Source organism: Pyrgilauda ruficollis, unplaced genomic scaffold, assembly GCF_017590135.1.
Source record: "Pyrgilauda ruficollis isolate IOZ18807 unplaced genomic scaffold, ASM1759013v1 scaffold15, whole genome shotgun sequence".
Classification (NCBI taxonomy): domain Eukaryota; kingdom Metazoa; phylum Chordata; class Aves; order Passeriformes; family Passeridae; genus Pyrgilauda; species Pyrgilauda ruficollis.
In genome coordinates this window covers 18396799-18411855 of record NW_024513654.1, presented here as the reverse complement: position 1 = coordinate 18411855, position 15057 = coordinate 18396799, and the positions used below count along the sequence as shown (strand labels likewise).

The window sequence follows — 15057 nt, the reverse complement described above, 5'->3', positions numbered from 1 at the left end:
GTCCCCGCAGTGCCGGCACACCGCACACCTGCCCGGGCCGCCCCTCAGGGGCGGAGGCTCCGGGGCTCCTCCTTGCGCCGGGCGCGGGGCGGGCCCGGGCCTGGCGCGGGCTGGAGGAGGCGGCTCCGGGCCGTGGGAGCGGCTGTGTGCCCATGGCGGCCGCGGCGGAGGGGACGCCCGAGGCCGGCGCGCAGCCCGTCAAGCGTAAGGGGCTTGACGGGGTGCGGGGCCGGGGTGCGGGGCTGGGCCGGCTGGGCGCTGTGCGGGGAGGCCGCGGCGCGGGCAGGAGCTCCTGGCGAGCCCGCGGGATGGCGTGTGCCGGCCGGGCCGGGCCGGGCCATACACCTTCTGCCGCTGCTGCCCTGGGGACCCGCCGGGTCCTGCCCCTGCCGCCGCTTCGGTCGGAGGGAGCCGCGGGCCTCGGACAGCCTTCGTGTGCGAGCCGGCAAACGCCGCCGACGGGGGAAGGAGCGGTCTGCCGGGTTGGGGAAGAGGTGCCGGACTGCTCCGGGAAAGGGCCGAACAAGGGCAGATTGCGGTAGAAACGGGTTTGGAGAGGAAAAGCGGCCATTGCGGCTTTCCGCAGGTGGGGATCTGTTGTAGCCCCTATGAAGCGGGCTGGGGCAGCTGTGCTTCTTTTCCGAGTCAGTGACTAGAAATAAACAGCAGCACCATGCACAGCCACTCAGAAGTTCTCCCCAAATGGCTTTCCTGTCTGAACACGAGGGGGGCCAATACTTGTCAGTGCAGGGTGCCTGTCTCTTGAATGCTCCCTGAAGTATTTTTTGGAAATAATGTTGGTGCTACTTCGAAGAAGCTGCCATGATTTGTTACCCCTTAACAGTGTAAAGTGTAAAGAAGGCAATTTACATGGAAAGTAGCCATAGCAGCTTGAAGGGGGAAAAAATGGGACCCTATAATCTTTCTGTTGTGCTTCCGGACTTGGCTATAGTTTGCTTTAACCCTGTAATGTCTTTACCCTGAGTAGAGGATCCTGCTGTTGAAACTGCAGAGGAAGCTAAGGAGCCAGCAGAAGCAGATATCAATGAACTCTGCAAAGACATGTTCAGCAAAATGGCCACTTACCTGACAGGTGAACTGACAGGTAAGGCACTGCAATACTGACCTGCAAGTTCTTCTTTCTTTTCACTTTGTTTCAAAGAAATCTGTTGGATAGTTTGTTAAAACTGTAACTATTTCGATTGTGTCTGGTAATTTGGCTGTCCAAATTTGGCACATTGCTAGGCTGCTAACAACACTGAGATTAGTTATATTAATTTAATGAAGTCCCAGAATAGCACAAATATTTTTCAGAACAATTCAGTGTGATATCAGCAGCTTAAAAATAATTCTTTTTCATCTCAAAGAAGTTTGTACATGGAAAGTCAATCTAACAAAAGTGGTCTAGGTTAAGACAGAGTAGGAGGGAGGCATCACAGATAGTGGAGTCATTTTTTTCTTGAGAGCAAGGATCATACATGTTTTCTAACATTTATGCTTTAGAATAAACTGATGTGCAAAATTAACTGGAGCAAAGTAAACTGCTCACCAAGTTAATTGCATAGTCTCTAATTTTGAAATCACTCCTGATTTGCAGACTTGAAGGATATATGGTACAAATTACCAGTCTGAATTTGTGCTATCAGTTTTGTAAACTTAAGTGTCTAACTGACAGAATTAAAAATAGAAATATGAGGACTTAGTAATTTTTTTTCAAAAAAAGTTTAGAAGTAAATTCATCAGTGCAGTTGATTTTTGCAGTTCACAAAATGTCATCTCTTTGTAGAGTGTATGCCAATAACCTGTATTGCCATCTAAACTGCTGTGCTTCATTTGGCTGTTGGTTTGAAATCTCTTGTCCTCTTGAAGAGTCTTCACACAATTCAAACCACATCACCTTTAATTAAAATATACTTTATATTTTTTTAAGCCACCAGTGAAGACTACAAACTCTTGGAAAACATGAATAAGCTGACTAGCTTGAAGTACTTAGAAATGAAAGATATTGCTATAAACATCAGTAGAAATCTGAAGGATTTAAACCAAAAATGTAAGTACACCAAATAAGGTAGGGGTGTCGTGATTGGTGCACTTGTTTGGGAAATAAAGCATCTTAGAGTCAGAAGGTTCCATTAGCACTCCATTAGTGCTGAAGGAAAGAAAACTCACTGATATAGGTGTGCTGCTATGCAATGCCAGTCTTGTGTATTTCTTAACAGCTTTAGACTCTGTAGACTACTGTAAGAGAAAATACATCTGAATTTGTGTTTACCTGGTTTACCCCAGACTCTGGATTTGATAGGAATAACACTTATTTTAATTCATGTTCTCTTGTTACTTGTGTTAGAGACTGGACAGTACTCTTAAACATTTAATATTTTCCTGGAACATGGCTGTCTGAGTCACCACTTAATTTTGGGATGGGAGAGGGCACCTTTTGTACTGTCCTATCTGAAGAATGTAATAAATTCTTGTGTTTCAAGTGTGAACTGTTTCTTTGAAGTGCATTACTGAGAACTGACAGATATCACTTTTATGCTTTTTTAAGATGCTGATCTTCAGCCATATCTGGAACAGATAGACCTAATTGAGGAACAGGTCGCAGCTCTGGAGCAGGCAGCTTATAAATTGGATGCATATTCCAAAAAACTTGGTAACTATCGTCCTCCACTGTTAAGACCTAGCAGCATAGTGCCTTGCAAGAGGATTTAAAAAGAAAGAAGGAAAGTAAACGCTGTTTTGTTTAACAGACAAACTCTGCAGAGTTGCCTGTGCTGCTTTTGAGCAAATGTTGTGTGTGAAGTGATAAGCATTGGGAAAAGATTTGCGTAATGAGTTATGTTACAGTGGACTAGTACAGGTGTTGTTAAACTACTGCTTGTTAGTGAGGCTTGATTTCTTTTTTATGGTAGGCATTGACTTATAATTTAAAGACTGATGTTTAACCTTGCAAATTGAGGGATTCATAATCTTCCACCAGCCACCCAAACCCTCTTGGCTTAAAATAATATTATTGTCTGACTTAACACCAGGCTCTTAAAAAAAATTGTTATACAATTATATCTGCCTAAATGCCGTAGAAAAAAAGGATTGTGAATGATACAGTAAGTTAGCTTACAGCATGCAAAGCTTTTACCTACCCAGTACTAAAATAGTATTTTTCCTTCTGCAGAAGCCAAGTACAAAAAACTGGAGAAACGATGAAATTACAATAGTCTGTAAGCTGGAGTTGGGCAGCACATCGGACTGATCTCTGGTTTTGCACAACAGCAATTCTGTTGACAAGGATTTGGTTTACAGCTGACATGGAGACTGGGACATTTTCCAGCTATTGGTAGGCTGTATTCAGGCTTAAGGCTGAATAATATTTTCCTCTTCTCAAGGGGTACTGTTGCCTCAGTTCTGCAGTGAAAAATAGAAGCCTGTCTTTAACTCATGTCGATATTGGCTATATGTGTGTTAGTCCTGTTTTCCACATGAAATACTCAGTCTAGGGAAAGTCTTCTGTAATCTGTAAAGACATTTTCCCTTAGTAGCAGCAGGACCTAAACTTCAATTTTTCCTTCATTGAGCTCTGTGCTGGGAAGATACCTGGACCTTTGGACTTAATGGGTGGAGTATTGAAAACACTTCATTTTGGTGTCCCCTTTTATCTGTTTGAAATAGAGAGACTAATTACAAATTTACAATAAACTTGCTGAATATATTTCTCTGGAATCTCAAGTTCTCTTGGAAGGATTACATGGGCCGTTTTTTTTTTTTTTCAAAGGGGTCTGTTGATAAAGACAAACTCGTTCAAGCTACTAGGGATGATAGAAGAGACCATGTTTGAAACTGCATCAAGTATTCTTGCAATTATATTCTTTGACTGTCTGGACCTCTGGTGAAGTTTCAAGATGTAGTACTTTATCACATGCTCAGTTGACTTAGCAGACTCTTTCTCTACTTCACCAGTGAATTTTCATCCTAGTAGTTTCTGAAGTGGCATGCCTACCACAAAAATGTACTTCTCTGCTAGGTTAACAATGTTCCAAATTGCTGATTTGGCAGAGCCCTTTGTACTGAACAGTTATTTGTCTTACTCCAAGGATATTTTTTCTGTACCTGTTAACGTTAAGTAATTCAAGCTGGCTTTTGAGTGAGTTGTAGTTGAAGGCAGTACAAGTACTGTATGTAGGAAGGAAGTGGTTCAAACTTGGAGTGTTCAAAAGAATGTCTAGTCAGGTGCTAGTGTGATAAAGATCATCATGCTGTCAGGCTGCGTACAGCCACTATTTAGTCAGGATAGACACTTTTCCCTAGTGCTCTTTGAAAAGAATGAAGCAGATGAGTTTTGAGAGCCTTCACCATCACTTGGAAAATCCTGGGTTTGAAATAGAAATAGCATTTCTGTGCTCACAGTGTTACCTGGCAGGACCGCAGGGGGATACAGGGAGGCGCCATGCCAGCGGGGAACACCACTGATCCCACAGGAAAGGCACAGGATGGACTATGTCCTGTTCCGCTTGAAAAAGTTGCTTTTCTGTGTATACAAAATACAGTGCCATTTTAAAACTACAAGGATGAAAACCTCCAGGAGCTCTGAAGATGGAAATCCTTCTAGCCATGCACTGTCACCAAGTGCTCAGTGTTTTCAGGTAAAAAAGGTAAGAAATAGGGAGTTCCTTCACAAACTCTTGAGTATTCCACCTCCAGGAAGTAAAAATGAGAGAAAGGGTTTGTCCCACAATGGACTTTCTTTTTGAGAGGAAATTTTAGAGATGGACTTCCTGGCTGGCTGAAGGACTGTGTGACAGTGGCATTCCAGTGGGGCTAAGAGCTGACAGCTATGCTCTCAGTTGTGTCTCTGAGTAATTGTTACCCTCCCTGCCTGAGGGACCTCTGTGTCACTGGTAGAATCCACATCATGTCAGGGATGGCATGTCCTTGGAGAGCAGCACCATGGAAGAGACATAGGTGTGTGTGAACAGCATTGTACTGGGGAAATGTGTAGTCAGTCCAAAAGCAAAGCCACAACTTGGTTACTGCTCAGATGTTTCACCTGGAGAATCCTTGAGAAATTCCAGAGGAGGTACAGAAGGAGGTTAAATCTCAGAGTTCTCCTTTGCAGCATTTTCTGGTGGAAAATAGAGTAAGAAAATAGTGTGTTCTTAAAAGGAGGAACAGGAGGAAAACAGAAAAGGGAGGGCTGATGGATGAGAGTCCAGGGGCAAAGTGTGTCATCAGAATGGTCTGCAAACCACTTTGGAGCTGAAGCAGTTCTTGATGTTGTGGACTGCAACTGCAAACCAGGGAATGAAAATCAGCCTAAATTGATTTGCTGCTAATGTCCCCGAGAGGTAGCACTTGCTGTGTATTTCACAGGAAAAACTTTTAATTTTGATGCTATTTTTCACTCTCTTTCTTGAACTGCATCTTTTCTTATCTTCTGCTAGGTATCTGTGACTCTTTGTCCATTAAACTCTTTTTCAGAATCTTTAGAATTACATCTTTTAGTATGATAATAATTTGTTTTTTGGTCTGGCAGTGTGTCTGATATGGGCGCCGCCATCTTGGATGGGGTCGCTTCCGGGACATCACATCCGGTTCTCACGCTCGGCTGGGAGGGGGCGTGTCCCTATAAGGTGGCTTTCCACCTAACAGTTGAGAGAAGCTTCTAGGCTTCTTTCCTTTTTTGGGGGACAAAAGTTAGTTTTGCCACTCTGTCATTAGGAAGCGCATTCCTACAGCCTAGCAAATAACAGCTCTTTTAGAAGAAGCAGAAGCGTTCAGTTCCAGAGGAGAATTCTTTTCTTGTCCAGCATCTTAAGACGGTTCTGCCCAGCTGCACTAACAGGTTATTCCAAAGTCATTCAAGTTTCAGAGCAGTACTTTGTGGAGACGCCTGCAGTGTTCAGAATCAGGGCATATGGCTTTAGCCCTGCTCTAATCCCAAAGCCCACTTCATACCATGGTGGAGTCTCCAGGCGCTAAAGTTGTTTTGCTGATCTACATTGGCTGCCTCCTTGACTTCTCAGCATGAAGGAAGATAACTGCAATAAGAAAGCTGCTCCCTCATTTGTTTTGGCTATTTTAGTCATGGCACAGCTAAAGAGGAAGTACAGTGCTTTCTTCTTTTTATCTGGTGAGAGAATTTATTTCTGTGATTCTGGGGAATTTGTGGCTTTTTGTCTTTGCAATACCATGCTAGTAATGCATAGTATATCTAGCTTATTAATCTTTTAAAGGAAGCAAGTTCAGTCTGTTTCACATAAACAGTTAATGGCATTGTGGTAATATTACAGTTCTGTCTTTTCCCACATAATATAGATTCAGCTCTCTGTCTTCACTGTAATCACTATATATTATACATTGATGGGAATGTGTTCAAGACAGGAAATGCCAGCCATTGATCTGTACATATATGCTTGGCAAGTCATATAAACTCTATTTATTAATTTTTTCCTGATTTAACATTGCTGTAATGATCTTTATGTACTTCATAAAATATTGGGAAGATGCAAGCTGGCATTCATCTAGGAAAAGGTACTTGGGGGGATCCTGGTATTACTTAATTTGTCCTTTTTCTCCCCAGTGAACAGCTCTGTAACCACATTTGGGGTTCTAATGGGTCCCACGGGGTCAGTGCAGCTTTATCCAAAATTAGGAATGGACGTTTATAGATCATTAACCAGCTCATTCTTCAAGCCATAGTACATTTCATATGAGTGAAATGAAGCAGTCAGATGTGTACAGGACTTGAAAGAGATTTTGGAGTATGAGCTTTGTGGACACTGGTTTTTCACTAAAAGATGTTCTGGAATATCAGGAAAGCAACAATTCAGTATACTACTTCTTTATTTTGCAGTATAAACTGTAATTTCACAAACCCTCATTGTAATTACAGAGGATAACCTGTCTGCCCAGTCACTGATAAACTCTATCCCCATCACAGTAGACAGTAAGTATTGGGGAAAGAGTTCTATAGATTATCATCTAACACAAAAAGCCTCTTGTTTTATGTTTGCCTTTACAAACAGATTACAAACAAACTGAAAGTACGGAGAGGTACTTCAAGCAGAGTTTGTAAAAACCCTGTAGTACAAGCATCTATTCCTGCTGGAACCCCTCAGGTGATAGGAGCAGCAGCAGGGCTCTCGGAGAACCAGTGCAGACAGCTTGGCATGTCAGGAGCCAGACAGGAACCACAGCTGGGTGAGGTACGTGCAGAGAAGAATCTGTAATTTTGCACAGGGTACTGTGTCCTTCCCTGTGTGATTGCCTACTCTGTTAAGAGCTGGCTGTGGTGATTATAAAGGCACCATACAATTTTCTTTTCTAAGCACTCTTCTCTCCATAAACTATCTACCAAATGGTCTGGTGTTTCATTCTCAACAGACTGGGGAATGACTGTCTGGCTCACTGCCAGAGCACTCATGAGTTTGGGAGCTGGAAACTCTTCACTTGCCTAACGTGGAACAAAAGAGACCTCATAGTGTCGGGGCAGATTTGCCAGACTGGTGACTATTGGGCTAATGTCAATGTCTTTGTGATCCACAACAGGCTTCAAAGTAAAGTTCTGCAGGATGGATGTTAAAAATATGAATATCTCCATTCGGGCCAGACCTTCTCCTGCACAGATGCGTTTTCCTACAACAACAACAACAACAACAACAACAACAACAAAAAAAAAAAAGTCACAGTGGAGTACTTTGCTGATAACTGATTTTAGCCACAGTTCCATGAAAATTCAGACATCTCAGAATGCAGAGGCAGCACTACAGTATTTTGGGGAAGCATGAATGAAACTAGGAAGTGAAGGTCTAGAACAACAAGAATGCTAAGTGTGTGAAGGCAGTTTGAAGGCTCTGGTTGCTCAAGTTCTGCTGCTGTTTGATGGTTTGAGAGACAAGTTGTATGACTGAGTCCCACTTCATACACATCTTGTAGAAGGCATTGGAGGAGTTCTTGTGTTTGCTAAAAAAGGAAGTCAGCGGAACTGTAGTGCAGGGGTTAGAGCTTCCCAGAAGTGACTCTAGAAGATGTCACCTGACATCGTTGTACAGACAATGGTGATGGGGCCATGAAATCTTCAGAGAGATTTCAGGAGAGGATGGTTTAGGATCGGAAATAGCAAGAGGTCTTACCTGTAGAAAATGGCATGAAGTAGTCACTCTTTTTAAAGGTACCATTTGCATTCAAGAAATGTCCTGGGTCAAATTTTTCTGGATTTGGAAATTCCTTGCTATCATGTAGGACAGAGCTCAGCACAGGGAATATCAGAGTGTCCTGAATTAACAAAAAAGAAAGGTATAATGGAGATATGTTAAAGCAAGGAGGCACTAAGAAGTTCTCAGAGCTAAACAGAAGGGTAGTCAAAGTTTAACTAGTTTTAAATGAACATTTAATGCATGAAATATGTGCCATTGGTATGGCAAAGACGTTTTTTAGTGAATTTTAATAGTCTGTTTAGAATATTTAATATTGCTTCCAAATAAATTACAACTTACACTGATGTGAGAAAAAAAAACCCCAGAAATATCTCCCTCTTCATACAGAGGATGCAAAAGTATTTTCTTATTTTTTTTTCTAATACAAGGGATTGGACACAATAACTTCCAGAATCCCCTTCCCAAAAAAAAAATCATTTCAGTATCACATTTGAATGCTTTTGAAAATAAATAAATAAAATACAAAGAACTAAACTCATCATGGTTTTCAAGAGATTATGACCTTTCTTGGACACAGTGTAACAGACCTTGGGGATAAAATAGTCTCTGAACTTGGTGTCTCTGATTACAGCATGTGGGACATTAATGGGAAGGAAGTCAATGTATCTCTGGATTTCGTGGATCACAGCATCTGTAAAGGGCATCTGGCTCCGATCCGACATGCGAGGGCTTCGGTCTCGGCCGATCACGGAATCAATCTCCTTTTGCATCTTCTCTGTTGAGAAATGAGTAAATGTTGAATGAACAAGTCCCCCATCTGTTTACCTGAACCTCTCTCCATATTTACAACAAAATATGCTTTTAGCATGCCAGGAATATATGATTATACTTTGTACTAACATCTGCTTCTTGTGAAGACAGTTAAGACTTACACACATTTCCACACTGCAAAAACATAATCCTTAGTCAGGGGACTATTGCCTCATGTGGTAGTGATAGGAATTGTCCAAATTGATCTCACAACCTATTAAAAAGTTTTAAATGGTTTATTTCCATTACCTGCTATCTCTGGGTATTTATGGAGAATCAGAATTGCAAATCTCATTGTGATGCTTGTGGTCCCTGTTCCTGCAAGGAACAAGTCGAGTGTGGTTCTGCTCAAGGTCTCAACGGTGAATACTGAGTGATCATTCCCTTTCTCCTGCAGGAAGATTTGGGAGAAGGTTTTGAATGACAAACCCAAGGAGTTTGCCTAAAAAGAAAAATCCTGTACCCATAATTTAGGTTTATGAACACATCTAATGTTCTTTCAAAAATACAACACTCACTCTCCAGAACACCAGCATTTATGGTAGGTTTACTAGATAATATTATGATATGGAAGGAGCATTGAATTATATTAACCAGATTGGTCTACAGCTTTCATCGCTTTGGCTCATGCTGTTAATTCTGTGTATTAAAATCCTTGATAAGAAAATGGAGAGGATAAAATGAAGTCAATGTGTCATGAAGAGCAAGTTCCCCTCTGTATTTGCAAAAACCCAATGCCCCATCACAAATAAAAGAAAAAAAATCTCATTCAAGTAGTGGTTTCCATATAATCCAATAAATCTCTACTCTTACAGTACCTGTTCCATTTTATTAAGAAAAGCATCAATAAAATCTCGAGGACAAGTGGGATCCAGGGTTTTCTGGTGTTCCATTACAATATCTGTTGTAAATTTATCAACTTTTTCAATATTTTTTATCAGTTGTTGATGAGGTCCAGGTAGATAATCCATGACAGTTGGGAAGAAATTATATAGCTGTAAAAATAAAGGGATGAAAAAGCACATTCTGATTATTGTGAATAAACTAAAATGTTCCCCTGATTGTAACTATGAAAATGGGGCAGTTAAACTGTTTCGGAACAGTAGGTCCTTCTTACTCAGGATTTTATGGCCATTTCCTTTATGGTTTCACTATGTTCAGGGATTTGAATATTATAATAACTAACAAATATACGAAATAAAATCAGACACACCTGTGTTTGTGTAGAGGCCTGGAGCTTGTTGTTTTCCTCTATCCAGTCAATTAAAGTTAGAAAATTCTTGTCCTCATAGTCAAACCGATCCCCAAAGACGATGGAGCAGATGATGTTGGAAACAGCGTGGATTAGGAAACTGCTAGGGTTCAGGGGTTGCTCTGCAACAACCACCAAAAAAAGGTATCTTGCTTTCAGTATTTCATGGATCAATCCCTCCTCTGACACTACAAGGAAGTTTCACATTCTCTGGAGATCCAGAATTTTGCACTCCTTTGAAAGGATGGTGAAGGGCCTACCAACTTATTCTTGAAGTGAACTCATTTCATTCTTATAGTGGTTTAAGTATCTCTTCTGTCTTGTTCTCAGCAGAAGACTGGTCTGAGTGCCTTAGTTGCTCTTCAACTTCCACATGCCTATCAGTCTTATAGACTGTTTATTAGAAACAACCTAAACATTCCCACAAAATCCCAGTGAAACCATGGGGACTTTGCCTGAACCATGTCTTTAGGTTATTGCACTCTCCTTATCAACTTTATTAGTGTAACCCCCTCCTTGGGGTTCAAATGCCTGTGATCAAAGTCTAGTTTTGATAGCACAGCTGCATGACTCCCATGCAGAGAATTATGGTGCAAGTAAAAAGCAAGATTAGACCCAAGATGAAAGGAAAGCTAATTACAGATAGTGATAGGGTGTATCTCAAGGTTTCAAGGTGAGGAAAAGTATAAAATCGTGAAAGAAAACCATAGAGTGAGAAAATGTCAACTTGGTAGCAGACTATTCCAAGAAGAATAGCACCAGTTCTCTGCCTGACTGGTGACTCCATGGCCATTGAAGAAGACTCAGTGGATATTTCAGAGGTGGTGAGTATATTAATGCTGAATGTAGAAGACACTAGTCATATCTATTTATTAATTGCATTAAGGGTAAATAATGGTCTTATGCTTTTTGGTTGTATATATCTTGCTTGTCAAACCTTTTAATACATAATAAAAGATGCTGCAACAAGGTGAGCCAGAGTTAGAGGCTTGCATAAGGGCATAAGAAATATAATATTACTGTGATAGTCAAAAGATAAAAGCAATGCAGGTGGGAGTGTTTTCTCTGATTTGTAAAACGAATGTTTATCTGAGAAGCCAGATTGAATTTTCTGGCCCATGGAAAACAGTGATGCTTAATCATTCTTATAGATCAATCTGCTTTCCCCCCCTTGCAGAATAGGCACACATTGAGGACTAGCAATGAAAAGGGTGGCCGGTACTGTGCCATCCTCAGGGGACACATTTAGAAGTAACACTGACTTATATATTACTAGAAAACATTTACATGTTGAAATCAAGTGGGTAACATTGTACCCTGCCCTCAGAAGCAGGTTATATACCTGTTCCCTTTGGACAGCCCCATCAATACTGGGATCTATTGTCTAGTGTTCAGATGGACCCAACCCCAAATATCTGCAAATGAGTTCTTTGGTCACCTACTTCTTCAAGATCTGTTTACATAGAGTTGCAGGAGACAAGGTGAAGAAGAGCATACTTGGTTACCTGACAGCATCCAGCACTGTCTCCACGGCTGAATTCCATCAACCCTTGGCTCTGTGGCAAAGCCATTCCTTTTGCCACTTCCTGTCTTGTTCCTCAAGCAGAATATGTTAAAAGGTACTCTCCAAGCCTCTGTCTCCTACTTTTATCCTCCATACTGTCACAGTGCCTTGGATTGAGCCACTGATAACTTTGCCTACAGAAGCAGGGAGCAGAAACAGCAGCCATACACCCACTCCTTGGGTCATAGATTTTGTGAAGCAGCCCTACACTCCTCATTTTCCAATTGCAGATATGCACAGTGTCTCAACAGGCACAAAGTCCTTAGCATACCATGTATGTTCTTGAGCCTCTGCACCAGAAAATGAGCTTCCTCCTGGATTCGCTCCTCAATGCCCTTCTTCCCCATCCCAAAATCCCGCAGGGTGGTGAGTGCAAATCGTCTCAGCTGCTTCCACATCTCCCCGTTGCTGGTCACAATGCCTGACACAGGGAGGAAAAATAGACCTTCATGATGAAACAGGTTTTTTTCCCCTTTAATGGGAACTACACAGTAAGTACTCAGCATGCAAAGACACCTATCTGTGGAGTTACACTGCAATTGCTATCTGCCCCAAACAATAACTTCTCTGCAATTCTGAAGGTGACAAATTTGATCCATCTGTCACAGCCCTTGAATAAAACTGACTTTATTCCCAGGATAAGAAAAACTACGTTACAAAGTAAATAAGAAGTAACGCTGAATTTGTCTTGTTGGACACAAGGCCTTCACACTGACATAACCACTCAAATGTTCTGCTGTGCACCTGCAATAGAGCATATCATTATTGACAATACTAATGGTACTGCACTATATATATAATACCATGGAATATGTACTATGAATGCCATTCCAGGGACTGACTGAATAATCTCATGACCTAATCTGGACTGTGGCCCTTACTGGGTCAGCCTATATTTTCTTGTTGTGCTGTGGACTTTCCTTTTGCTGGTTCCTTAGCTGTGTCTATATTTGGAATATTTTCAGAAATGGGGGAATGAATGTAAGAACTTAGAGGCACATTTCATGTACAAAATTTTAGCCAGAGCTTCAAGCACACTGGAAATAAAAAGGCACTCAGTGAAGCCATCCTGGGACTTTAAACACTTCTCCAGGGGACCAGTTTACTCAAGGGTCCAAGTAATGAGCTGGGTTTTTTGCCTTTAATTCCTAATTTGTCTGCATAAAAGTAGAAAATAAAATCTACCATGCCCCTCTGCACTGCCCTCTCAGCTGTGTTTCTGAAGCACTGAAAGCATCTGTTTTGCATGCTGCCATTACCAAGAATGTACCTGTGCCCTGGAAGAGTTTTTTAAGCAGTGGTAGAGTGCCTCTTCCACTGAAGTCATCTCCTTGATCAACCAGAGCTTCTTTTACAACATCATAGCCATACAGCACCACAACCTTTTGTGGGCCCAAACGTACCGTGAAGACAGGACCATACTTCTCACTGAGCTGTAGGAAAGAGCAACATGACTACAACAAAGACAACCATGTGATGTTTGTAGCAAAGAGGTCTGAGAGGTGATGTGTCATTGTCCCAACACTTTTGAGACTTGACATTGATTAACAGCAGAGCAGAGATCTTTCAATTATGAGTTACAGATGAGGGAAGAGGGAATCGTACAAGAAATAGGAAATATGAATGGAAATGGTGAGTATCCAGTCCAAATCTGAGAAAAGAAAATAGCCCTTCACAGGGCTGGCAAAACATTTTAGAATACCTTTGTGCAGGGCATAGTGGATTAGCAATTTACATGAGCTCTGAAATCAGTTATATACACAATATGGAAGCAAATGCCTAAAGGGTTTTTGACCACAAACAGCAAAACTGTCTCTCAAAGGGGTATTTTTGCCAGATGGGTGACATCAGTCAGGGGAGGGAATAGACAGCACAATTCACCTCCAAACGTTTTTACTTCAATTTCTGCACTTGCTACTTCTACTCCCAGGAGATCCTACATATCTGCCAGGGAGCAGAGGCAGCAAAATGGAGCAGGGCTCTCCCCACAAAAAGGGCCAGGCTGTTGCCAGCATGGTGAGGAATTGAGCACAGGAAGATGATACCATGACAGCATCAATGCCTTGATTGCAAATCCACTGCAAACTGTAGTACGGTGGTACAAATTATGAGGTCAGCACATAACTCATTTCACTATGGTAACTGCCAATATATAGACTGACTTATAATATAGGGACATATATATTTATATATAGGACGTACATGTTTATATATACACACCTGTAATATATAGACTTTGATATGCAATTGATTATATATATATGTATATATGTGTATATATATACGCACATATATGTGTGTGTGTATATATATATATATGTGTATATATATACGCACATTGTGTGTATATATATATATATGTGTATATATGCGTATATATATACACAAGTGATTATATATAGACTTAATAAGCATGTATATCTGGGAAACCTTTTGTTTCTGTTTAACATTTGGTCAATGCAAATTAAGCTTGTGAATTTAGCTGAGAACAGCGGGACTGAACTTTGTTTTATACACCATGAAGAAAACATAGGAAAGAATAAGACAGTCCCTTACCTCTTTCAAGCTTTCAGGCAAATTCCATGGGTTTATCTGGAGCAGGTTTCCAACAATGGGGAATGCAGTGGGACCAGGAGGCTCCTTCCCTTTTTGAGATCTGCTTCTCCATGTCACAAAGAGAAGGCATGAGATGCATACCAGCAAGAAAATAGTGGTCACTCCCAGGGCCTCCATGGTGGGCTAAGGAAGAGAAGTCAAGTGTCAAAAAAGCCTGGTGCTGGACCTGTAAATCTATGTTTATTTATATGCTGTGGTGCCAAAGCACATGGTTGAAATTAGCAAATAGTGCCTTGACATTCCTGTTGAGATATGAGTTTACTTATTAATCTGCTAATGATAAGAATGAATGTCACTAAAGCTGACTTCGTGAGTTATGTAATAGTCCTAAAGCATGGTAATTAAGACCTAGCAAAGCCCTGGTAAGGAAACAAGTAAACAAGGGATGATAACGTGTGCACAACAAAAGACAGTAAAAATTTTAGGTTAAGAAGGGGAATGGAAGTATTAGTTGAATAAAAAAAGAAATAGCTTTCATAGCTTTCATTACCTTAGGAAGTCTCTGTGTAATAAGAAAGAGACATGACATTACTCTTAAAGTAATCCTGAATGAGAATCTGCAGAAGAAGATTGGTTATCTCTGTTTATCTCTGATCTATGAAGCCAGTGCTCAAAGAAAATGCAGTGGATAATGCTGGCAAGAAAAATGAAGAGTGTGGAACACT

The 15057-nt window shown here is 41.2% G+C and overlaps 2 protein-coding genes across 3 annotated transcripts; one reads left to right on the top strand and one right to left on the bottom strand.

The window, feature by feature from the left end:
• The first annotated feature begins 82 nt into the window (after positions 1–82).
• BLOC1S2 (biogenesis of lysosomal organelles complex 1 subunit 2) lies at positions 83–3706 on the top strand. The gene is made up of 5 exons (XM_041461241.1): positions 83–204; positions 989–1105; positions 1931–2050; positions 2549–2653; positions 3173–3706. The coding sequence occupies exons 1-5, from the start codon at positions 153–155 to the stop codon at positions 3202–3204; spliced, it is 426 nt and encodes a 141-aa protein (XP_041317175.1). The 5' UTR covers positions 83–152; the 3' UTR covers positions 3205–3706.
• A 2878-nt stretch (positions 3707–6584) lies between these two features.
• LOC121350139 (cytochrome P450 2H1-like) lies at positions 6585–14509 on the bottom strand. Of its 2 annotated transcripts, none has more exons than XM_041461195.1 (9): positions 14333–14509; positions 13047–13209; positions 12048–12197; positions 10174–10334; positions 9779–9955; positions 9210–9351; positions 8738–8925; positions 8127–8268; positions 6585–7629 (listed from the first exon to the last, which is right to left on the bottom strand). In XM_041461195.1, exons 1-9 carry the CDS (start codon positions 14507–14509, stop codon positions 7448–7450), a joined length of 1482 nt encoding a protein of 493 aa, XP_041317129.1. In that variant the 3' UTR covers positions 6585–7447. The 2 variants fall into 2 exon arrangements, with proteins under 2 accessions (XP_041317129.1, XP_041317130.1); XM_041461196.1 differs by lacking the exon at positions 6585–7629 and adding an exon at positions 7865–7956.
• Positions 14510–15057: the final 548 nt, after the last annotated feature.

What these genes read in the sequence shown, in the direction of transcription:
- LOC121350139 (XM_041461195.1), bottom strand. Translation starts at nt 14,509, where the DNA reads ATGGAGGCCCTGGGAGTGACCACTATTTTCTTGCTGGTATGCATCTCA. An exon ending in TGCCTGAAAGCTTGAAAGAG is followed by an intron (nt 13,210 to 14,332) that starts GTAAGGGACTGT and finishes TCTTTCCTACAG; the next exon opens with CTCAGTGAGAAGTATGGTCC. An exon ending in CTTCATGCCATTTTCTACAG is followed by an intron (nt 7,630 to 8,126) that starts GTAAGACCTCTT and finishes TTGTTGTTGTAG; the next exon opens with GAAAACGCATCTGTGCAGGA.
- BLOC1S2 (XM_041461241.1), top strand. Translation starts at nt 153, where the DNA reads ATGGCGGCCGCGGCGGAGGGGACGCCCGAGGCCGGCGCGCAGCCCGTC. An exon ending in CCTGACAGGTGAACTGACAG is followed by an intron (nt 1,106 to 1,930) that starts GTAAGGCACTGC and finishes TATTTTTTTAAG; the next exon opens with CCACCAGTGAAGACTACAAA. An exon ending in GAAGGATTTAAACCAAAAAT is followed by an intron (nt 2,051 to 2,548) that starts GTAAGTACACCA and finishes TGCTTTTTTAAG; the next exon opens with ATGCTGATCTTCAGCCATAT.